General features: G+C 45.3%; 1 protein-coding gene across 6 annotated transcripts in view; it reads left to right on the top strand.

Annotated features, from left to right (window-relative positions):
* Positions 1-25,332, top strand: part of PBX1 (PBX homeobox 1) — a 280,517-nt gene that overhangs the window by 245,299 nt on the left and 9,886 nt on the right. For 4 of the 6 annotated variants that reach the window (XM_032319341.1, XM_032319340.1, XM_032319342.1 and 1 more), the window contains 2 exons: positions 3,946-4,058; positions 5,407-5,496. The exons of 1 other annotated variant lie outside the window; for it this stretch is intronic. In XM_032319341.1, the coding sequence (XP_032175232.1) occupies positions 3,946-4,058; positions 5,407-5,496 (203 nt within the window). The remainder of the gene's footprint in view (positions 1-3,945; positions 4,059-5,406; positions 5,497-25,332) is intronic. One more of the 6 variants, XM_032319344.1, reaches the window with a different exon arrangement.

Genomic DNA, 25,332 nt, shown 5'->3' with positions numbered 1-25,332 from the left:
ATAGAAGGTTTGGTGTTTTCTAGATTGGGAGAAGATGATCATATTAAACCCCCTAGATTCTGGCTTCCTAAGAGAAGTTTATTTATGTAATACACACCGTTAGAAAAGAGGTAACACACCTAGGGAGGCTGGCTGACACTTAGTAAATCCGTAGGAACTCCTGGAATTTTTTTTTTTTTAAACAAAATGAAAGAATGAATGCCATGGATGTTTTCTGCTGTGTTCTTTCTTCTCTAATTTCTTAGTAGAAAATAAAAACACAGCCTGCCAGAATTAGAACTCTAGAACCTTGCCACGTGGACCTTCTGAAGGGGTTTCCCATCAAACCAGACAGCCTTTCTCTCTTGTGCCTTGTCCTGGGTGGAAAGCAACAGTGATTTTTGGAGTTTAGAAGGGGATAATCACGGAAGCTAGAGAAGCAAGCCCGAGACCTAATGAAGTCGTGTCTAGCGAAGAGGCCCCATCTTTTGAGTCTCCAAGTGGTGTAGGAAGTCTAATCTGACCGGCTGCCCCCTGATCTCTTGGGAGCCTTGATTTCAAAACTGCAACAGGAAGCAGTATTTGCCATACTTCTTCATAAAAATGCTCTGAGGAATAACATGCCAATACTTGTAAACCCTTTGATTTCCTCAGTAAGAAAAAGTAACGCCTCTCTTATTCTGCGTCTTTGGTTCTCAACAGGGCGAACTTGTACCTCAGGGGACATTCGGTCGTGCTTGGAGACATTTGGCTGTCAGGGTTTTGGGAGGCGGGTACTGCTGGCTTCTGGTGACTAGAGGCTGGGGAGATGGAAGACCGTCCTGCGGCTCATAGAACATTCCTCCACCATGAGCCCATTCCCAGCCCCAGATGTCAATAGTGCCAGTGTCCGGAAACCTTGCTCTAAGTTTAGATTTTATCATTAGGATTCTGGATTTTTGGGGAGAGGATGCAGTGAACTGTTGTTCTACCCAACCCCCCCCCCCGAACAAATTGAAGTCTCCTGAAGACTCTTTAGAGTAGAAATGCAGCCTTCAGAAAACGATCTTAGGGCAACGGATGTTAACACATCTCCCTGTCATCATACTTGCTGGAGCCCGGGCATTAGAATCCATAGGTGATACATTATGTCCTGTCTGTCTAGTGGAGGGCGGGCTCCGCTCTGTACGTGCCCCCGATATCTGGGTGACAGCTTACATGGGACACGTGCCTCCCTTCCCACTCCAAACTCAGAACCTTTTAACTGGCAAGCACATCTTAAAATGTGCATTCTGGTAATTGTGGATTACTTTCCAGCCACCTGCCCCCGAGGTTCTTGAAGGACCTTCTCCACAAGCCAGGTCATTCCGTGGGAGTTCTTTGAGACTTTGTGGCACCTCCAAGACAGCCCGTTTGCTCTCTGTCAAGGATACCTCCTTCTCAGGAAGTTGTCCGTTCTGTGCTGTTTCTTCCTCCCTTCCAGTGCCCAATGAAGAACTTATCTTCTCCTCCTCATTTCGAGTTTTGTGTGGGCTTCTGTCTGCTCTCTTGTGGTATGCGTGGCCTCTGGCCTCTTCTCAGAGCCAGCCCTACTAGATACTTCTCAGAGAGTTGGAAGCTGTGATCGTGCAGTACATGGCTGCACAGGGACAACAAAATGCCGGAAGAGCAGACAGAGGCGAGAGCAAGGGAGTGATTCCTGTAATTACTCTGAGTCAAGTGCATCTGTACGTGAAGGCCACTGATATGTTCATATTTATCTATCTCTATGTACATTAGGTAGCCAGACATATTTATAATTTATCTATGCACATATATTTTTTAAATCATCTGTGTCTGTTGCAGCGTGTATCTTGTAAATGGTACATCCCATACCTTTATGGTTCCATGGACGCCATGTTACTTGGCACCAGTACTGCCTTCTGGGGGTTTCTCCCATTTCTTGGGCGGTGCTCATTTCCAATAAACCATCAACCAGGCATGAGTGTGAGTTTATTACATGGTATTTGATTGGGAGAGAAAGAAAGGATGTATCTGGGCATCCAACTGAATGCTCTTGGGGGAGGGAGGAGGGCAAAAAATTATGATATTATATAAGCAATTATAATTTGGGGTCCTGGAGCTGACTACTCCTGGTTCTGATGCCATCTAAATATGAGTGTGTGTGGTAAATGATGGCAAAATGGCTCTTCTTATTTAGGTTGTAGCTCTGATGGAAAGAAAGTTTGAGAACGATATAGGTAGGAAATGCAGGCCGGGGAATTATGTGATCTGTGCCATACCCTGCTTCAGCCACATGTTGGGGAGATTGGCACCACATTACTGGAAGAAACTTCCAGAACAGGCTGCCGTGCCTGGTCAGACCTTATGCCTCTTTGGCTCAGGACCCCAGTAGTCTACTTCTGTGCGGATAAGCTAAACTGAGAAATGCATGCCCAATGAGACAAGACATGTTCCAGAGCTATGGAGAAGTCGTAGTCCTCTAGACGGCACTCGAGTCGCCCTCCTGCCCCCCAGAAAAAGCGTTCCCTTCTTCCCACAACAAGAGCGAGTGGGGAATCAGTTTATGTACCTCAAGAGCTAGCTAGTGCTTGTGTGGGGATGGACAGCCCCAAAACAAGGAAAAACAGAGAAGTTTCCTACCTTGAGCATCCCTGCAAGTGAACCATTTGGTTTTTCAAAATGGCGCCCTCCTTAGACATATGAGGATCCTGTGAGCAGTTCAGCATAGAGCAGAGTGACGGAGTACAGGAAAAGCTTTCTCTTGAGCTCTAGGAGACAGCCCTCTAGGAGAGCGCAATTCCCTACTTTGGGAGATTAAGAAAGCATCAGAGCTGGGGCATCATTGCTGGGTGATCCCAAGAGGATGATGGCTGTCAAATGTGAGGACAAGAGTGCGATTCGAGCAGGACAGAGTTGGAAATAGAGTGGAACTGACCTGGGTCCCTAAGGTCTCTCCTTTTCTAGGCTAACGTCATGTTTTAACCAAACCTTGCACGTTGAGCTTTCTTTCCTAATGCGCTGAGCTGCACGATGACTTCAGAATAATAAGAAGCTTCTCCACACCCATGTGTTGAGGCCGAGGGTGGGCCGGGTTTCCCATAGTGCCACCTGGGTGCTGCCTCAAGGCTAACTGTGTGGGAGAAGGCTTCTTCTCTGGGAGGTGAAAGCAGATGGTTAACTGCTCCTCTTGAGGCCCTCTTTTATTGTTATCTTAAGTGTTATTATTAGCATTTCCTATTTCATGCATGCTTCGGAATTCCCAGCCCATTATTCTGTTTCACGTTCCTCCATAATAGCAGGTGCCAAGGGAAGACGTCACCATCCTCACATCTTCTTGTAGTCCTTGAGGCTCTCTTGGGCTGCTTGCTACCCAGCCAGAAGCTTGACCTCCTTTCTAGAGATCAGAAATGTCAATGGACTCCCATCCCATGGCCAGCCCTAACGTGTGACATTGCCTTCACGCATTCCCCACCCTCCCTCACCAGGGCTGCTTCCCATGTGAGGGCAGATGGGTTGGCAACAGCATATCTGGAAACCAGCCAAATAGCTTGTGCGCGCCATCTTGGTGGCAGAAGTACCATCCATTGACTAGTCCGTATCCTTCAGCTTGTGCTCCCCTGGCAACCCCCAGAATTTTACGGGCATGAAAGAGAGGTCCTGGAGACCATTTCCCATTCAAATAGACTAAATTAAGAAGAATACATGCGAATAAATATTCCCTTTCTCAGCCTTGAAGTTGTTAAGGGGACACAGTCCTATTGGCAACTCGCAGTAAGACGTGGCTTCACGTAACATGAACGATATGCACCCTTTATTGCTTGCTCTGTTCCTCATGCTACTAACCAGACTCTGTGGATGTTATTTTTATCTTAGTGTTTATTTGGGAGGGGTTGCTTTGCATGTCATTCTTCCTCTTGGCTGTTAGTTGCAGGGGTTGAGCCTTTTCCTTTCTGTGATTCAGGTGCCTCACTCTTTCCTTTCCAGGTTCTTCCAGTTCTTTTAACATGTCAAACTCTGGAGATTTGTTCATGGGCGTGCAGTCACTCAATGGGGACTCTTACCAAGGGGCCCAGGTTGGAGCCAACGTGCAGTCACAGGTAGGGACCCAGCCAATGTGCCACCAGCTGAATGCATTGGAGTCCAAGAGCCCTCGGTCGTCTTGGCACTTGCCAGTTCTATTCAGAGAGAGAGGAGAGAGTGAGAGACAGGGTGAGAGAGGGAGATAGAGTGAGGAAGAGAGAGAAAGGGGAAGAGAGAGCGAGGGAAAATGTAGAAATAAAATCTTGCCAATGACCAAACCAAACCAAACCAAAGACAACCATGGTCATGGGAAATCTTGTCCACACTTTGTGAATGCATTTGGCTCTGACTTGTCAGCCACAATGGGAAAGCAGGTGAGGAGCAAGGTCAGGGTGAGGTGACCGAGGCCTGCCGGGCACGTGGAAGCAGCGGATTCTTTCTTTGCTAAAGGGAAAGGGAGGAGGAGTTAAGTCCACTGTCTCCCGTTGCAGGCCACCCCCCCTTGCTTGCGGGTTTCCCACACTCCATATTAGCCACGTAAGGAGGTGACTAATGAGTAGGCAAATACCTTTGTATCTTCTGTTTTCATTTCAAGCCTTACAAACACCCGAGCAGGTTGACTAAACTCATCTTCTCAATCATCCTTGAGGTCACGGGACTTGGGTTTCTGGTCATGAGTCGGGGCCCATGTTGGGAAGCAAAAATCCGGTCATGTGGTGTAAACCCTCAGTGCCCATTAGCAAACAGCCTGTCTTCACTACATCCCAGGAAGCCACTGCGGGAGAGGGTCAAGCCAAAATGCTCTGGGTCAGAATGGCCAGGGAAATTCTGAGCCCCGTTAGCCCGGTCTCCCACCCTGCCCGTGGAACAGGAAGCACCTCACGCCTGGAAGAGACCACCTGGCCAGTGATTCAGGAAACACAGCCTAGGGACAAGTGTGAAGAGCCGTGGTCAGACTGGTCGAGGGACCTTACAGCTGGCCATCACCTGGGTCCTCGCAAGGACAGTGTCAGTCACATACTGCTCTCTCTGGGAGTCGGCGGCCCAGTCCCCCTGCAGATAGAGCCTGGACTTCTGTAGGCGACCAGCGGAGGAGAAGCGAATAGGGTGGTCCCTATGGGGAGGGTTCTTCACTCCGTCCCCCGTCCCCTACCATCTCCTGCAGCGCTGGGGGTTAGTCTCAGTGGTGGGAATCCCAGGTGCCTTGGACCTTGTCACCGTCTTGCTGACCGAACTCAGAAAGGAGAACGGATTTGGCAGATAGAGAGGCCGGCCTCCTCCTACCGGACCCCTCCGGGGAAGGATACCTCGGCCAGGACTGTGTAAATCTGGCCCGCCCACTCGGCGGCCCGCGCGCGATGCTGCTCTGCCTCCCTTCCCCTGCATCTCCCTGACTAATCTCTCTGTTGTTGTTCGTCCGTTTAGGTGGATACCCTTCGCCATGTTATCAGCCAGACAGGAGGATACAGTGACGGACTCGCAGCCAGTCAGATGTACAGTCCGCAGGGCATCAGTGTAAGGAAACAAGGCCCCCCCACCCTTTGTTTTTATTCTATCATAACCAATTATTTCAAAGCCATAGGGCTCGGAATGCCACTTAGTAGGGCTTCTCTTAGCTTTACGGTCACCTAGTTTCTCGGGTCTGTATCGGCCACGCCGTCGGCAGCGTTCTCCCCACACAAAAAGTGGCGACCGGGCGGGCTTCACGCAGGCAGCTGGCATCGAGGGCTGTCACACCCGATCAGTGTTCTCACGGCACCTGCGGCCACTCGAGTTCAGCTGAGAGGAGCCGCTGAACAGGTGACACCTAGCACAACGGTGGTCGGAAATGTCACCACAAGCTGGGGCCTGGGGACCCTGGGCAGGAAAACCAGTAGCCCCAAAGCCACTGCATCCAGGTCTGTGGTCTGAAAAAGCACCTTTCTCCAGTCTGTCTAAGGACAAAAACAAGAAAGAAATTAACACAGAGGCTGGGGAAGGGGAAGGGACGGGGAGGGGCACAGACCGTCTTCTCCTCGTTCTTGGGCGCGCTGGCGGCTTCTGACTAGCATGAAAATTCATAGCGACAAGCTGTGTCGCACAGAGTGAAATCGATCAGACAGACACAAGGAGAACCGAATGTAGATTTGGGACAGCAATCCAACTTGATTTCTCAGATCAATCGTCCGCTATCTCAGCAGCAGTGACAGCAAGCGAGGACAAGAGGCTGCCTGGAAAAGGAGGCTGTCCTTTAGATCAGGGGTCATTTCCTGGGCGTTTAGAGGCTGCAGGAGGTTCCAGTAGAACCGTTGGCTCAGAACTATGGAAGAAAACTGTGGTTGACTGGTGGCGATGTTTTTTTTGTTGTTTGTTTCTGGTGTTACAATACAAAGGAATTGGGGGTGGGATGAAGGAACGGAAGGCCTGATGTGTCAAATGTCATCCTAGTCTATACTAACGGAGCTGTGGTGTCTACACCAGTGTAGGTGATGTCTCCTTCAGCCCTGCATTGGTCAACTCAGACACAACTAAGGTGAGACTGGAAGGAATCAACAGAACACCAGCAGGTTCTTCACAAGGAATGGTTGGAAGAGTTGGGAATTCTTAGCCCATAAATGAGAAGACGTGGGTGGTATACAGTAGTTTTAGTCATGTTATTTGTGAGAAAGATTGGATTTGTCATGAGTGAGCTAAATGGGCCAAGGATAGGAGCCAGTAGAAGATTCAGAGAAACACATCCCACTTCGACCTTTGATGGGCCATTCTTCTAGTGAGAGTTGTCCAGAAAAGGGATTGGCTGCCTCTGGAAGTCAAGAACTCCCCATCCATCAGGGCATTCAAACATGGCGCCATAGCTAGCTATTCAGTCAGGATGTCGGAGAGGAGACTCAAGTGCCAGGTCAGAAGTGTCTTGGTGACTTTTTAAGGCCCCTGCCACTTAGGAGCACTTTATTTTCTACCTCCTTTAGGCAGAATCCCCTCTGAATTTGTATGGAATTTATCAAGTCTCTCTCTGGCAGGAGATGAAGGAGGTCAAAGCTGACCCTGTTGAATGTAGTCTGGGCGATCCTGTCACTTTTCCAGACAGGATTTCCAGAGCAGAGGCATTCTTCTCTTCTTGTGCTTATGCTAATTATAATTACCATGTTAATGACTGACTTGCTGGAAACCTGCTTAGCAAAATCTTACAAGATACTGTGGTGGAGAAGTATGTTCTCAAAAACAGACCCCAGACAAATGAGGTTGCTCTGTGCTTGTCTGTGTGTGTGTGTGTGTGGTGGGGGGGGGGAGGGGAGGTGGTTTCAAGCACATAAGCATTTATGCGTTTTCGGAGTCTTTCTGAGATACATCTTCTATCTCAAAAGATTTTTCCAGAAAAAGCTTTGCTCTGTATAAGTGGAAGACAAGAACATGAGGAAAATACCAGAGTGTGGGGATGAGACCAGGAGCCACAGAAAGTCTATGCGATGGGCGGGAAATGGGCTTACAGTTCTGCTTCCTTATTAGGTAGTGGAGGAGAGGTTGGCACTCAGACTCTGGGGGGTCAACACTGACCCCTCTGACACTGTCGGGTGGGCTGGGAATCATTTCTGGAAGAGTGTAACCAAACATGTGCAGACAATTATGTTTGATTATGTAATCTTACCACAGAAACTGGGCTTAAAAATGCCACTCGAAAGACTCTCATTGTGTGTTCATTGTTTTTTTCCCCTGGAAACGGTGTTTATTTGATTCCTGGGTCTTTAATAAGCAGGGTAAATGATTCAAAGGCTGATGGTGATATGATAAGTTCCTTGGGTGTCCATTTTAAGTTTTTAAAAATTGTGCCACGTGCAGGAGACCAAGCTTGTTAGAGCAAGCTGTGGTTTTAGACAGTGATGTTCGACGTGGACGCACCTGGCTCTGGCTGCCAGGAGAAGAAAGAGAGAGGGAAGGAGGGAGACAAGAGGAGACAAGGGCCAGGAATGAAAGGTTCGAGCCAAGAAATAAAAATAAACAATTCCTAAACCCAAGGCAGCAATGGAATTCCCAGCTGGACTCTGGATTGTGTTTCACTTGGTAGAGGACATTTTCTGGGCAGCCATTATCTGCTCGCCTGGCTGGGTTTTCATAGCACCCATATCTTATCCAACCAGGGTCTATTTTCAATCCCATAAAGTTCAGACCCCTTACTTGCCTTTCACCGAGCCCACATGGTAAACGCATGGACGGTTGGGAAGAGCTGGGAGACTCCGGTCCCGGTCACTCTCGTGTGTCTGTGGGTAGGCATTGTCCCTCTCTTCCGTAAAATGGGGCCTGTAATTCCCAGGCTTAATCCCTCAAGGGCTGCTTTAGGGAAAATGAGAAAATAAGTAGGAAAGGGCTTGGCAAAGCAGAAATCGTTCCACATGAATGCAGTATGAAATGTTATAAGCGGTAACTTTCTAATTTGACCTTTTTTCTCTTCGTGTGTGAGCAGTTTTCACAGTAGACAGTTCCTAGTGAGGATTGGTTAGGACATGGTTGTCACTTTTTTCTCTTCTGATGGAAAGATACGCTTTCGACAAGGATGTAGCGTTGTACAAGTCTTAAACACCCCCTTGCGTAGCGGCGGCAAGCGTTCAATTCTACATCCGTAAGTCCGTTGTGCTCTCGGATGACAATGGGCAGTACTTACCAGGTTAGAGTGGCTCTGAGTAATGGAGGGAGGTTATTTCACTCCCCTGTCAATCAGACAGACTTAGGTCACTCAGCTCTCACATTCATTCTTTTTCCTTTCTCACTGCCACTGTCCTAGTTCTGGAATAGTTCATTGGCTTGGCCATTGTGATCATTTTCTTATTACCGTTACTGACTTCAGTGTCTCCTTTCTTCTGCACACACCCTCTGAATTCGGCCATTTTTTGCCTAGAATCACCAGCACCTGTCTGTTGCCTACCTAAGCAAGCTCAAATGCCCGGTCTGACACTCAGAGTCTCTCACACCCTGGTCCCAACTTATCTGCCCTTCTACCTCACCCTCCTGACATCCAGGTAAAATCTGGGTGCTGGACAACATGGTCAGTTCGCTTCTACCTGATCGCGCACATCCCCCTTATATTTGCGCCTGGCTGCCAGATATCTCTGTAAATGTCCTTCATTCCTGTGCCACCTTCCCCGTGCCTCCCCATTCTCAAAAACATACTTTCGCTCCCACAGCCAGTTCCTCCTTGCTGCCTGGGTTATCCTCCTAAGCCCTTCTTCTCTGCTTCTCTCTGCTTTATCATACATATGCTTCTCTTACATTACAGGTATGTGAACAGACAGAACTTAGTTGGTCTTCATGTCTTCCACTCCTGTATATTTCCTAACTGTTTCCTAAATGCCTGTATTAGTTGCTCAGAACATGGTGACTGATGAATAAATCAGGTAGGAGAAGACAAGTTGCCATTGAATTTAGAAAGTGTATTTATTTAGTAACCAATAGGCACATCTTATATAACAGTAAATTTATCTTTAAGTGCTTTATTAACCCACGAATATATCATGTTTCTAATTCAAAAAGTTTTTTAAGTTTTCCTTTTTATAAGAGATTTTATTTATGTATTTATGCGGGGGGAGGCAGAGGAGGAGGAACTCCCCAGTGAGCGCAAAGCCCAGCACGGGACTCGATCTCATGACTCCGAGATCATGACCTGAGCCAAAACTAAGAATCAGATGCTCAGCTGCCTGAGCTACAGACTCCCCAGTGAGCGCAAAGCCCAACACGGGACTCGATCCCATGACTCCGAGATCATGACCTGAGCCAAAACTAAGAATCAGATGCTCAACTATATGAGCCACAGACTCCCCAGTGAGCGCAAAGCCCAACATGGGACTCGATCCCATGACTCTGAGATCATGACCTGAGCCAAAACTCAGAATCAGATGCTGAGCTGCCTGAGCCACAGACTCCCCAGTGAGCGCAAAGCCCAACACGGGACTCGATCCCATGACTCCGAGATCATGACCTGAGCCAAAACTAAGAATCAGATGCTCAATTGAATGAGCCACCCAGGTGCCCTAGGTCTTCTTTTTTATAAAAAGTTTCTAAACTTTCTGACTGGTGCAGATTTTCTGAGAATCTGATTCAAATCAGCATTAGATACCTGAAGCTATATAGTGGTGATATTGCCAAGAGAATGATTCCTTTGAATTCTGTAGAACTTCTCCTGTCCTAAAAAGAATCCCTGTGTCAACACCTGTTTGTGGGATACTATCCATACAACTGTATAACATTGTCTCTACCAGATGTTCCACTGGAACCTCCATGGCCAAACTCATGGGAGGTAGAGGCAACTAGAAACCAGGAAACGTAATGCCTTCCTATGCCTTTTCTTTTGATAAGTCCCATCACCTCTGTATTTTTGCTTCATCTGTGAAATTTACCAGAGAAGCAAGCTGTAAGTTCCCTTTCAGCTGGGTAGTCCTAGAGTGGAGATTGAGAGTTCTAGATCTAAATCTAGAGATCCACAAGGACCATCTTTGATTCTTTGCTGTCCGCTCCAGAGACACTAGACTCAAGTGTAGACAGCACTCCCTGGAGAACTCTTAAGGGAGACTTAGCATCTAGTATTCCTTCTAGACTACTCCATTGCTTCCCCCTCCCATTGTATCTTCAGGTTCTAAATGGGAAGGAAGAAGAGCTTTCATTACACCAACATTTCCCTTTGAATTCTCAGAGATATGTGGTAGCAGAAAGTATTATTCTTCAAGGGCAGAACACTTTATTTTTAATTATTTTCAAATGTGAGTTAAGGGAGTACATTCACTCCAGCCAATGGTCAACAGAGATAGAAACCCCTGCTAGATGTTTCTTACTCCAGAGTTTCAGTGAAGATGGAAACAAAGTGTTAGTGTTCTCTCTGAAAAGGCAGAGTGCCATTAATGTCAGTTCATAACAGAAGCATCTTGTCAGTTTTGCTCTGTGGTTATTATAAGAGTGGAAAAATAGAGATGAAACTTTTACCTTTATAAGCCACAGCATACATATTTTTGTTTTGGTTTGCTTTGCTCCCATGTTAGGTGAAGGGGGGGAAGGACATTTATTAAGAAAATAAATAAAATATAAATCATTAGGACAGAAATACCATCTTATTGATGTGAACACATTGCAGGTGGTTGGATATCAGAAGGGTTACTTGGTGATACTTGGCCATGTGCCATCATTTTAAATTTTTTTAACTACTTCTGAGAGACCTCCTTTCACTTCAAGTATGTATTTCTTTTAAAGACTTTATTTACTTATTTGACAGACAGAGATCACAAAAATTTATTTATTTGACAGAGAGGCAGGCAGAGAGAGAGGGGAAACAGGCTCCCCACTGAGCAGAGAGCCCAATGCGGGGCTCGATCCCAGGAGTCCGAGACCACAACCCGAGCCAAAGGCAGAGGCCTAACCCACTGAGCCACCCAGGCACCCCCACTTTAAGTATGTATTAATAAGATGTTGCCACACGTGGAATTGTAGGACTGGGAAGTTAGAGTGATAATTAAAATTCATATGCAAATCTTTAAAAATGCATTTTAATTACATGAAGTTTTAATTTTTCTATTTTGTCAAGTGGAATTCAAAATTTGAAGGTATGAAAATATATCCAGATATGCTCTCCAGTTAGCTTCCTTCAGGTACCTCCCAACACGGCAGCTGGGACTTGCGAACAGCCCCAGGCTGGAGGGGTAGAGGGAGTGATGAGAATTGACAAGTCTGAACATGGTGAACCCATCTCTGGAGGGTTTCGAGGTGGCAGGAATGTTGTAGATGGACTACTGCCTTCCAGAAGCTTCCAGCCCGGCTTTTCTTTATGGCAGAGTCGAGAGGAAATGGAGGAAGCCCCTCTGGCTTCTTATTGGATGAGGCTTTTAAAACTTAATACCATATCAACTTATCATTTGAGAACTGAAAAACATTTTATCGGAGCCCACAATAGTTGAAGAAGAAAAAAAAAAAAAAACCCTCAATATTGTAATTTCATACGTAATCCGTTGTTTTTCCCCAGTGGCCAGGTGAAAGCCCTCCAATGGGGCCACGTTGTCTAATGGCATCTTCATACACTCATGCATTCATGTGTTCGAGTATGCATCCATCCACCCATCCAGTCATCCATTCAACAAATAAGCCGTCCGTAGTGTTTTTGACCTTGGGGAAGGAGGTGACGTCCTGTTATATCTAGGTCAGGTTGGGGAAAGCCTGTACGTGAGATGAATGTAAAATCCTGATGCCCATCAGCATATGTTTTAGTTTTCAATCTCATTCAGTGCTTGCGATCAGGTTTCCTGCTTTTGGAAGGTTCACACAAGGGAACCGATCAACTCTGAAGTTTAGGAGGGAATCTGGAAGGGAGGTTACTCCGAAGAGAGAATCCAAGACCAACCAGCAGTAATTTGAGAAATCTGCCCCCTCCCCAAAAATCCATACCGTGGGCTTACAAGAATACATATCCTTTTGGGGAAAACTCCTTAGTAGAAAGAGTCACAAAGAATTTGGTTGAACTCAGACCAAGTGATGCGGTCACCACAGATGTGATCACATTCACAGTGTGTGAGTGGCTATACATGTACGCATCTGTATTCCGTTTCTGCTACTTTTTGCCCATGTGACGGTGGACAAATCGCTTCCCCTTGACAGGAGTCCGTTTCCTGCACTCTGAAAAAGACAACTCGTCCGGGATCCTCTTCTGCTTAGGAAAAATGGGTTTTCCCATCTCCAGGAAACTACAACAGGAAGGGAAATAGTTCAGAGCTATAAATGAAAGAGAAATCTGTCTTCTTGGAAAGAGTCCCATCTGTGAGAGGCCAGTTGTGCATCATGCTGTTTTCACTGAATTGGTATTTTAGAGCACCCTACCCAGGCGGGCCCAGATTTGACCCTGCAGCCATGCCGCCCTTGGGCGAGGTTCTGGTCAGATTTTCGAGACTCAAGTCGGTCCCGCCCTCTTCTCTATAAAGAAAAATTTCACAACCTCAAAAGGGCAGTTGCTCCTGGAAGTGGCACGGCTCCTCTAGACCTCAGTAAATATTAAGCTAATTAAATCAGATGAATTTAATTGTGGGAAATGTTGGCATCGATTTCTGCTGATGACTTCTTACCTTCTGGGAAGGGGTTTCCATGTTCTTAGCTTGTTTCCAGATAACATGTTAGACCTCTGTCTTAGAAAATCCAATTGTTATTTTAAAATTTGGTACTTAAAAAAATATATATGTATGTATATTTTGTATGTATATGTATCTACTTACCTCTGACTCTGTTTGAGTTTGGGGAAATTCTTTTCCATATCTCCAAATACGAAGTATTCCAATTCTTGAATTTGATGGAGAAATAAGACAGGAAGCGGGACCAGTTTGAGTCTGGAACAGCTCACCAGAAATGTAAATAAATGAGTAAATGCTTTATTAAACAAATACTTCTTGAGGACCTTCTAGTACCCATCATGGGCCACACAGATGTTTTGGCACCCAGTAGAGTCACAGAATGCTGGGAGTTATTTATTCCATCCCTGCTTCTCTGAAACAGAAGCTCTATACTTCCACCTAATATAGCAAAATAATAATATTTTAATGAATTTTGGGAATGGCCATTGTGAGAGGAATTTACATCTATCTTTATATTCCTATCAACTAAAAATGTGAGTGGCTTAGAAACGTGGATTGACATTTGCCATTCTTCTAGAGATTTTACAGAAACATGCTGTTCAAAAGAACTTTTTACACTGATGGAAATGTTCTGTTTTACTGTTGGCTGTAAGTTAACCGTTAGCCCCACTTGCCTGTTGAGCACTTGACATGTGACTGGTGTGACTGAAAAACCAAATTTGTAACTGTATCTAATTTGAGTTCACTGAAATTTGAAGAGCCACATGTGGTGAGTGGCCGCCGTGTTGCACAGTGCAATTCTAGATGCCCCACCAGCAACATAGGGGCCACCAAACGTGGGACGATCGTGTTGATGTTGAGATCACACTGTAAAAACAGAGAAAACTTCCTAACACTGACCACAGAGAACATGTTTTCTGCCTAAATCAGACTTTCCTAAAGCAACTAGAACTCGTCATTAAAAATTAACCGTGTACAATAAGTTAACAAGATTAGCATAATCACATGCTTTAAACTATGAAGGAATATGGAGGAAGGTTTAAAATATAAATTTATAAATGCCACATTTATTGTGGCTCTATTTGCAGTAATTGTAGACTCTTGTCAGCCATTCATTCATCTAACCTAATAATCTTTAAGCCTAAGCCAGACATGTCCTTGAACTCATCTTGAACCCTTTAAGTCTAAAAATCATTTCAACTTTACAGGAGGTCCCATCTCTATTTCAGATTTCCCAGGTGCCCAGAGCCTTTGCTGGCAGCCACTGCTTAGCTGTTTGTTCCCTCCGCCGCTGACTCGCTAGCCTATTCAAAGCGTGGCCGCAGACCAGCCACATCGGCATCACCTGGGAGCTCACGAGCAAGGCACAATCTCCGGCCTCGCCGAGACTGTTAAATCAGATTCTGTCCTTTACCCAGATCCCCTGGTGATGTCGAAGCCCATTCTGTTTGAGAAACTCTGCTCTAGAGGGAAGCACATTTGAATGGTGCTTAGGGCTTACCTAAGAGAAGGAATCACATTGTTTTTTTCCTGTTGTTGTTTTTATTGTTTTTGTTGCTTTTGCAGGAAGGATACTACCTCTAAAAAAATTTTTGCCAGCATTTATTTCAAAGTTTTTCCAACATACAGAAGAGTTGGGAGAATTTCACAGGGAAGCCACTATGCCTACCACACATTCTGGCATCCGTATTTCATCCTGCGTCTACCTATATCTGTGTCCTTCTGTCGCCAAGCCAGCTTACTTCTCGGATGCATTTCAAAGTAAACTGACAGCAGTAGTGCAGGTTTGCCTGACTCGACATTACTGGCATGGGTGTCATGAACTAGTATTCAGTATTCGTTTATAGTTTTCTTTCTCTTCTAAGGTAAAATTTTATGCAGTTAAGCTTGTAGATGGTTAGTGCACATTCTCCTGATTTTTGACCAAGGTAATACACTTGTGAAAATTTACTATCCTTCACCTTCTTGTGCCCGCCCTTTCTCACAGTTTACAGAAACGAAAATGAAGGGGAAGGAAGGACAGAGCACAAAGTCGACCACAGAGTAATCTGTCCTCTTCTAGGCCGTCGGATGTCGCCTCTCGCCCCCACCCCCGATGGCCACTCACTCTTGATCAATCTGAGAGCCTGACTCTGCTAAAAAGTCCATTGCATATCAAATCAGATGCTTTAGTCTACACTTTCTTTCGATTCTAACTTTATGTAACAACTGCTTCTAAAGGGACTTGTGTTCCCTTGGACATAATAAGAACCTTTGAAGTATCTAAAAACAGACGCTAATGATATTTAAAAATTCCAGTGGATCTCCTCACTTAGAGGATGCTCTAGCTCCCAACTTCCATCTTCTTTTCCTCCCTTTCCTTCTCTTGTCCCCTTTAGCTTAAAGTCCAGTTCTAAAGCTTCTCCCCCAAATTATAGAAACCGATTATTTTCCAAAGCCACACACCTGTCCAAAATTGTACTTTATTCCTCCTTAGAGAAGGATCCGTCATGGGAGTGTGCTAGCCCATCTTCAGCCAACCCTGAGACTGAGGGGGTAATTGAAAAGGGCAAGGTTCCAAGGAGAGAAGTGCCAGGCTTCTCTTCCGCCAGAGCTGGGAGTCGCAGAGAGACCCAGGGTCTTTACTGAACACCCTTTGCCCTTTTCGAGAGTCGAGAGAACAAAGGCACAGCCAACTCCGTGTGTAAAGTTCTGAGGCAAACCCGAGCTTCTCCCGACATCCACACTGAGAACACTAACTTGGAATATTTAGTCTGTGTCCTAATACTTCAGTGGGGTGTTTTGTTTTGTTTTTTTTTTTTAATCTTTTTTGTAAGATTTATTTATTTATTTGAGAAAAAGAGAGAGAAGCGTGATCTGGGGAAGGGGCCGAGGGAGAGAGAATCTCCAGCAGACTCCCTGCTGAGCGCAGAGCCCAATGCAGGGCTCTATCTCGCGAAGCCAAAATCAAAAAGTCGGACAGGAAACCGACTGGGCCACCCAGGGTCCCTCATCCTGTATTTTTATCAACACTCTCTTCTCCATTTTATGGATAAGAAAACAGAGACTCAGAAATTAAGTAGTTTATTCAAGATCAAATAGCCAGAAGAGGATGACGCCAGGATGTGGACCTACATCCAGCCAAGTCTGGCTCCAAAGCCTGGTTCTTAACCTTTGTCCCGAGGGAGCCTTAAACCTCTAGTTTGTATGTTAAGTAAAGGGTCTTGGCAAGAACCTTACCGTAAAAGAATCTGTTATGTTTCCTTATAATAAATATTTTAGAGCCTGGCTGATAGGGAGAAGAACTGTGAGAACTCCCTTATGACTATTACATTATGTATCCTCTTTGGGTGGCATAGAAAATGCTTAAGACCAGTGGTTTCTCTTCTTAAAATTAAATCAAAAAAATTACATAGAAAGCCCTTCCCTGGACATAGCTTACCCTGCGTCACTGTTGTGTCCCATTTGGTTAACCAACTTAGCCAAGGACCTGATGATCATAGGAGAAAGAGCAGAAATTTCAGATCTGGTGTCTCCTCATGGAGAAATTTGATGGTTCATTAAAGTACACAGCAAGGCTGTCTGAGGAATCTATGTGTGAAGTCAAGAAAAATCTTTTTTTTTTTTAATTTGGGGACAGTAAAATGGAAGAGAAAAATTTTAACTTAATAGCTTACCCATGTGAAATAATGGTTTGGGGTGGGGGGAAAGGTTAGCATGGAAGAAACCAGAGTATCAACCACAGAATTCAGAGTTTCTCCCAGACCAACAGAAGGGACCCCCTTGCTTTGCTGGGCAGGACTTCTACTGAGACAGTCCCTCCTCTTTGTTGACACTGAACACTTGTCATGGGGCCTGTGGGTGACACTAAGTTCAGCGGCTGGCTCTTGGTTTCAGCTCAGGTTGTGATCTCACCATCATGAACGTCTTCGCTCAACACGAGTCTGCAGCAGATTCTCTCTCCCTCTCTCTCCAGCTTGCATGCACTCGTTTTCTCTCTCTCTCTCAAATAAATAAATAAAATCTTCTAAAAATATATATATATAAAAATATTTAAAAAGTAACAAAATGCAAGGATAATATATGAATAAATAATATATGAAGTGATAATATATGAATAAAATTTTAAAAATTAAATATAAAAAAGAGTGACACATATTAAAGAGCTAGGAAGTGTGTGAACTGTATTTCCATGATAAACATTTAGATCAAAAGAGCTAGGAAAGAAGAGAAATGGAAATTGCATGTGAAGCGGCAAAGTGAAGGTTAAAAGCAATTAGGACACACAATTACTAAAGAGAACACTAAAAGCATAAAATAAGCTAGGACGAGTTGTTAAAATAAATAACATCAGCTAAGAACATACTTACAAAGATGATAAAACAGATCAAGTAGTAATAAAATAAGGAAGTGGTATAAAGCAGTAAATTAAAGAACAATTAAAACACAATAAGGATAGAAAATTAACAGGCTAAAATGACATTTAATAATTGTATTAATAACTAACACTTACTGACTTCTTGTGTGCTATGTACTTTATATGCATTATGTTATTTAACTCAAGTTTATTAAAACAATCAGGACATTTTTTTTTAAATGTCCAAAACACAAAAACAAAAAACATTCAGAGGTGGGTAAAACCAGGCATCAGAACAATAACAAAAACAATTAAATTAAAGGTGAGCAAAACAGACGTGCAGATACCCATTGGCATTCCTTGGCTAGTGTGATGATTTTTGCTGCTGAAGATCACCAAGAACCTAGCCTGGTGCTTCTCATCTAGACCATGAGTTCTGGAACCTTCTCTCCGCACCTTCTGCTACTGAGCTTGGCCTTTCTTAGAGGCAATTCCTGGTAATCAAAATTCTCAAGCAGTAGAATCCATAGCCCAGAACCCGTGGCAGTGGGCAAGGATCTCATAATCGCACTCAGTCTATAAGATGTAGTCCAGGATCATCTTCTCCCGGAAGTACTTCTAGTCCCTGCAGACTGTGTCTACATAGTACTTCACAGGCCAGGTTGGAGTAGGAGTCCTTTTCTGGTGGTTTTCTTTACCTTCTCTCTAGACCCCCTGGTTTTGTATCCCAGCCTTCGGTTCAGGCTTGGTACATAGCAGGTGCTTACTGCTTTTTGCTCTGAGCTTGCTTGAACCTATAGTCAAAAGCTTTCCCTTTCCTTTTATTTTTTGCTTATGTATTTATTTGTAAACCAGCAAGCAGACTTGTGGCTGGACTTTCTGCCTACTTGGAACGCCTGTGAGCAAGCATATGCATTTTGGTGTTTCTGTTGTCCAGAAAGGCTCTCCCACACAAGAGTGAATTTTTTTTCTTATTTCTTTCTGTTTATCACAGCGTGGTACACGTCCTTTACCTCCAACTTCTCTATCCCTCGTGCCCTATGATCTCCACCAAATCACTTCCTCAGCCTTTTCTGGGTAGATATTCAGTGACCATACATCTGTTGCCCTTCCTTTGTCTTTCCCATACTTTCTTCTGGAGCAGATATTGACTCTGTGGCCTTGAGCTAGATCTAAAGTTCACTCACTCACTCATTCGCTCCTTCGATCAGCAAGCATTTTCTTGGAATCTGTTATTACCCAGTTACTGCACTGGACATTAGGGCAGGAAAATGAAAAGGAGAGTCTCAAGCAATTCTGTATTTCATCTAAGTTGATTACTGTGTTTCACCTTCTTTGACCTTACTCTTTTGCGGTAAGGGAGAAACAGCTGATGAACATTCTTCGCAGGTAGTTATACTCTGAAGAGAGTTTTGAAATCATTTGCTAACTTTGTCTTCTCTAGGCGAGAGTCCCAGTTGCCTCCATCTAAGAAAGACCTCAGACTGGTATTTGACCACTGTTTGCCCTGGCTTGTTCTCCAGTGAGCTCTGAAGCTCAAGACCTTTCAAACACGCAAGACAAAGATCTAAATCAGATGTGGACTTTACCGCATACGCTTTGTCTAATTTCTACATTTACTTTTTATTTTCTGATTACAAATTAATATTAACTTAGAAAATGTGGAGAATGCAGGGAAAATCACACAGAAGGAAGTTACTGCTAACTTTTTGTTCTCCAGCCTTCTAGCATTCTGTGTGTAAGTGTGTTTTGTGTGGGTGTAGAAGAGCTATGATCCTATCGAACATATCATTTTGTCACCTACTTATTTTACTAAAAATATATTATGAATATTTTCCATATCATTAAACATTCTTCTCAAATATAACTTTAATAACTGCACAGAAGCATGGTATGGGGAAAGTTCAGAATTTACTTAATCAGTCTCTGGTGGAAGGGTTAGACTGTTTTTTTGTTTTTTGGGTGGTGGTGGTGGTGCTTTTTACTATTATTAAAAACACTTTGGTAAACAGTGTAATACAGAAAACTCAGTGTATATTTTCTGTTGCTACCTTGAATACATTCCTAGACACGGAATTAACCATGACACCGGATCAAAGGTTACGATCTAGACTAAGGCTTTTGCGATGTAGGGAAACGTATCTTCTTGAAACTTGTATGAACGCACAGCTCCCACCAGAAGTTCACAGTCATTCCCGCTTCCTCACTCTCAGGAAGTGTCTTAGTAGTCTTTTAAATCTTTGTCACTTACCAAACTATAAAATGGCCTCTCATTTTTATTTTAATTTAATTTGTATCTCTTCGATTACTGGTAATATTGAACATTTTTCATATGTTTGCCAGCCTTCTGTACATATTCTTGAAATGTTCATCTTTTCCTATTAATTTCTAAGAACTTTTATACAATAAGGTTATTATTCCATCCTGCACTTGGCCAACATGTAGGCAATACAGAGAAAACTCTTATTTCTCAGTGGACAGGGACTCCTGTGGAAAAAAGGTCTCATTCTGTCTCTTTCTGTGGAAAGTTCTTTAGTGTGAAAGGTGGATTTTTTTTTTATTCTAGGAAAACTAAAGGCAGATCTATAATACAGGTGTTCATCTTTTAAAAAAAAAAAAAATTAACGCTCAGTCTGAATTCACTTAACATTTTCTGTTTTTCTAGTCTATGAAAAACCCTGGGGCTAGAAAACAGAACCTCGGGGATTTCTTGGAAAACCTAGAGATATGTTCATCAGTCAAAAATGTCCTTGACAATTTACCCTGTGCCGGAATTTAGGAGTTGCCGGGTATGTCCCTGGCTAGTTTGTGGTCAGGATGAAGAAAGCAAGCGATGGGCATTAACCAGCTTTCTTAGGACCGTAGGTCTAGAAAATGGTCTTCCAAGTGACGTGATGTCTTCTGGTGGTTTGGCTGCTGTGTCGGCCTCCCGGTATCTTCCTCGGCCACCTGTGAGGGAGCACGTTATTCTGAGCTGCAGAATTTTGACTCTTCACGGGCACCGTCCACCCCCTACCCTTCCCACTCCGTAGCAGAACACACACAGAAAAGCCAGCTCAGACTCCCAAGCCCAGAGCACCAATGGAAGATCCCCACTGCAGAGGTTTCTGGAATGGCATAAAAGGAAAATATGGAAATTCTTAAAAAATCAACCCACTCTGACACCTGGTTGAGAATCCCAGAATTAAGAGAGGCCATTCCCCAGCCTCCATGAAGGATTTCTGGGTTGGTAGCCCCTGAACTCTCAATTTTGCATTTTCAAGTCCGTGGATAGTTTTCAAGCTCTTGCTCTCATTTTGTTGATAAAAGGAATGCTCAGAACAACAGTATCCTCCCCTACATAAACAAGTGCCCCGTTCTAGCACATTCCCCTCAACATTCTCCATCTGTATTCCCCTCCCCCCCTAGCTTCCCACCATCCCTCCCCCTCCCCACCCTTCTGTTCGCTGTAATGACCCTGCAAACACTAAATGGCATTTGAGTGCATTAAGCAGCAAACTCTCCGGTGACATAGCAATTATGACTCTGAAATAGATTTGGTGCGTCACGGAAGATAAGGGTTTTGAAAGTTTCTGTTGTGATTATAGCCTGTAACTCCCACAAATAATAGGCTTCAAAATAAGAGGCTGCCAGTGGAGCCTTTGTGGCTTTGTCTCAGTGATGGCACGTAAATTGCTATTAATGTCCTAAGTGTACTTGAATATGCCAGTCTCTGGGATGTAGAGTTGGCTCGGTGTCTCTCTTTACGCGGCATGTCATTGTTGGTCTGATAATCTGGGGTAATTGCTGTCTCTTGGATGGTCAGAAAAGTGTAAGGGGCTGTAGCTTCCTGTGTGACGGTAAATAGCCCCAAGGTCTACGCCACACGTTTCCTCTGTGTGTGTGTGTGTGTGTGTGTTCTGTACATAGTTACCGTTCATCGTTAAGGTGTATATATAATTCCTGTGTGTGCCCGGAGTAAATAATAGCTTTTCAGAAGAGCCAAAGCAAAATCAGAGGTTATAAAAATAAAATAAAGAATTGGGGGCTGTGTAGAATCAGCCAATCGGATAATTTATACGGAGTTAAAAAAAAAAAAAGACCCTTTGCTTGAATTATCCAGATTTAGCCCTATGCGTAAATACAATCTTCTGTTGTCTTATATATTTACCCTTTTCGAGTTTAAGCGGCATCTGTGCGTATGTGCATGTGTGCGTGTCGGTCTCTGCATTCTTTAGTTGTTGTATTTTCTTAACGTGTATGGGTTCTATATAAATATGATAAAGTCTGTGGAAATGCGTGTTCATGAGCGCTGTATGGACGTGTGTAAGCGTCTGTGTGTTTTGGTGTATGCGGGTCTGAGTGCAGAGATGTTTATTGAGATATAAATACTTTCCTGCACTAAGGCACCTCTATTTAGCTAAATCAGGCTGAGCTTATTTTTCTTTGACAATGTTAAATAAAACAAATTTTAAGGTTTAACTTCTTGATGCACATTTCATCTAAGGACTCCGTAAGTCTGGGACATGGAAACGTTCTGTGTAGCTGTCCGATTGGTATTTTTAATACAAGTAAGAAAGCAGCCCAGCCGTATGCCTGGAAATGCACACTCCATATCCTGTGCAAGCCAGGAAGGGTTGCCCCAAACCATCCCGTGTGTCTGAAGAGCCTTACGTGGCAGCATTCATTCTGGGCCTTCTCACGGATGAATTAGAAAGGATGGCACTAAGAAGGCACCCAAATAGCTCTCGATCTCAGAGTTGATCTACGTGTGTATTTCCATTGTGTGGTGCTGGGAGCTGGCAGGGTGGCGCACCCTGACCATGTGGCAATTGATGGTCTTGTGTTTGGGTGTTGACTGTCACCCCTTAGACAGCAGCTAGAGTGTGCACCGGAGGAGGATGGAGACCATGACTGGTCAGAGAGTTCCCTATTAATACCAAGTGGATGAATGCAAAATCCACTCTACAGGTCTGAGAGCAGGATTCTGCATTTCCAGTTACAATAACTTAGTCTCATCTAGCAAGATGGCACTGCACATGGTGGGGTCCCAGACCCCACCCCCCAGGGGAGTAGGGTTTGTCTTGTCTGAAACCGAGTTTGGCGAGGTGAATTGAGGCGTAGAAGTGGGAGATATTAGAATCCCCTGAAGGACTCTTTTGAGGCTGGTCTCTTGGTACGTGCATTCTAGCATTTTCCTGGACAGCATAAAGATTCCCTGAAGGTGAACTGTAGCCAAGAGTCCCCTGCCTTCAGCCCTGAGCTGTGCTCTACATGTGGTGCCCACACAGTCACACGGCCTGACCTTTCGAAACTTGAGATGTCCAAAAGCGGTGGCATATAGCAGGGACTGAGTCTGGCAAATTCTAGTTCCCAAGTCCTAGTTTCCTCACCTGAGAAGTAGGAATAGGAGCTCCCACTGGGTTTATATACCATTATATACTCATCGACCAAAGTCAGAAGCTTACTAGCACCATCCCTGCCCAATGACGCAGGGAGGATGGGCCCCGGCCACCAGATGGCCATGTCCTCCCAGGGCGGGGACACCCAGGGAGGCTTTCAAAGCCACTTTCCCATTTAGGAAAGTGGGTGATGGTGTGTCTTGAAGAAGGAAGAGGTGACCTTCAGGCCAGGCTGTAGACAATGGCATGGACTTCTAGAGATCAGAGGACAGGGAGAGGCAAAGACACAGAGCCTCCCACTGGACTTCACTATGGGTTGAGAAGGAATCTCGCTTTGGCAGTGGTGGGAAGTCTATCATTTCTCGGCAGCAGCTTACACTACTGAAGTCATGTTAGCCAGGTGATCCGTTCTCTACCAGGAATGGCTGCTTCACTGCTGGGTTTTTTTTTTTTTTTTTTTCACATCCAGACCTTCAGAGCAAAATCTCAGAGCTCAGGAGGCGGTGGCTAGAAAGGGATATGCTGGTGGGACTTGGCTGTTAGGTCACCAGGGACTGACCTGGTGGCAGGTGGCAATCGGGGAGGGTGGCCACAGCAGTCAGGGGACCCTGGAAACAGGGATGCCTGAGCCAGTGGCATGGGACAGACTTAAGGGAAATGTGGTGGCGGCTCGTAGTTGGCTGGAGCTGAGGTTCTAGAGCAGAATTCGAACTGCAAAAGCAAGTCACTCTCTCAGTCTCAGCTGAACTGTGAGAAATAGCAACGTGACCCAGTGGCAGGTGCGTACTCGGCGAAGGTGTTGTCACAGCAGAGACACGCCTGTACGGAGATACAGGTGCAAAAGGTCAGAGCAGGACCCACAGCTACACTGACTCTGAGTTGTCTGTGGTACCAGAGAAAGCCAGAATAAAATATTTCTGGGGTTGAGTGTAGATGTTGATCCCAAATAGAATTGCCGGCATCTAGCAAATGAAAACACTGCACGCCACAGACTTCGACGAGAACATTCTTTGTTGTTTATCCAAAATTTGGGAGATGGCCTATGTTTTATCTGGCAACTCCAATCCCAGATCCCAAGGTGGAAGCTGCATCTGCATGTGGGTCTCAACCCCAGAGAGGGAAAAGATGGGGAACGTCCCTGCAGGCCACGCAGGGACGATGTCTGTTTCTGACATTTCTGTGATTCCCACTGATGAGGCGACCAGAAGGCCGTTCCAGATGTAGGGGATGGTGATATCTTCCTCCTCCCTGTGCCCCAGGGAGAAGACTCCTTGTTGAGATGGTATGCAGAGCTGCGGAGCTGCTACAGGCAGGATCCAGTGGTTTTTCAACTGTTTTATAAAGAAATAAAACAGAGCAGTGTAAATATACATAATCCTTCCTTACTTGGGATAAGCTTTGAAAGGACCAGATCTCCCAGATGCCCGCTTAGAAAAGTTTACTCCTTAGGTGTAAAAGCTACCCTAAACCTTAACCCCTTCTCTGTTTTAGCCCTTGACTATTTCCTGGGTGTACACGGCTCTTCACATGTCGTCAGACTGAACTGTGGAGGCCCCGGGTCTGGTATCTGTCCAGACCCACAATGGAGCACGGATGTTATCCTGCCACTGAATATTTACTTTTTTGTGTGTGTCCCCCCCCCCCCAAGAGAGATTTATTAAAATCTGTGCTGCCTCAGGCACAGTGGTTGGCCCTTTGGAAACAAAGCTAAGTCCCACAGCCCTCCTGTCATGGTCTGGTAGGTGAGACAGACACAGAAAGGAACCAGTGCAATATGGCGGCACAGGGGCGTACTGGGAGCACAGGCAGGAGAGTGCGGCGGGGGGGAGAGGGGAGCAGGGGTGGGTGGAAGACAACACACCTGCAGGAGGAAGAGGCGTGGCCAGAGGGCAAATAGGGGCACAAGGATACTTCATCTCAACCTTGAAAACCAGCCCAAGGTGTGAGTGGCCCGAAATTGGATGAGTGGAGTCTTCATGGAGAAGGAAGCAGGCAGGGAAGGACTGCGCCGCTAGAGGAACTTCTCAGTAGCCGGATGTGGCGGAAGTAGGGAACACAAGCGTTGGGCCGGGGAGTGAGCGGGATCCAGGACTGTGGTGGGCCTCACCTCACCAGGACATTGAGCCTTATCTTGCGGGCAGTGGGAAGCTGTTGGAGGTTAAAGAGGGAGATCAGAATTGCAGTTTGCAAAGCTGGCTCTGGTGACAGCTGGAGATAGGACTGGAGAGTGTCAGACCGGGCACGTACTGGCTTCCTGCTGTAAAACCCCACCCCGCACCCCCTGAGGGGACTTCCTGCTGTAAAACCCCACCCCCCAGTCCCTGAGGGGACTTTCCAACAGCATCGCTTTGCACCGAGCATCTTTTGGTAAACTCGTGTTGCTCGTGTGCAATCTTGGGAGAAGTGTGTGCCTATCACGGACACCTTGTTCTCCCACCGTTCTGGAAAAGTGGCAGATCCAGGACGTGACCCCACTGGGTGAGCTGATGTCTCCTCCAACCAGTCGTGGTTGTGTGTATTTGTGTGTGTCCCTGTGCATGCTCGTACGTGTGTGTGCGTGTGTGCG

The sequence above is a fragment of the Mustela erminea genome, chromosome 17, assembly GCF_009829155.1.
Source record: "Mustela erminea isolate mMusErm1 chromosome 17, mMusErm1.Pri, whole genome shotgun sequence".
In the NCBI taxonomy this organism is placed as follows: domain Eukaryota; kingdom Metazoa; phylum Chordata; class Mammalia; order Carnivora; family Mustelidae; genus Mustela; species Mustela erminea.
The sequence above is the reverse complement of the archived record's forward strand: the minus strand, read 5'-3'. Positions and strand labels throughout refer to the sequence as shown.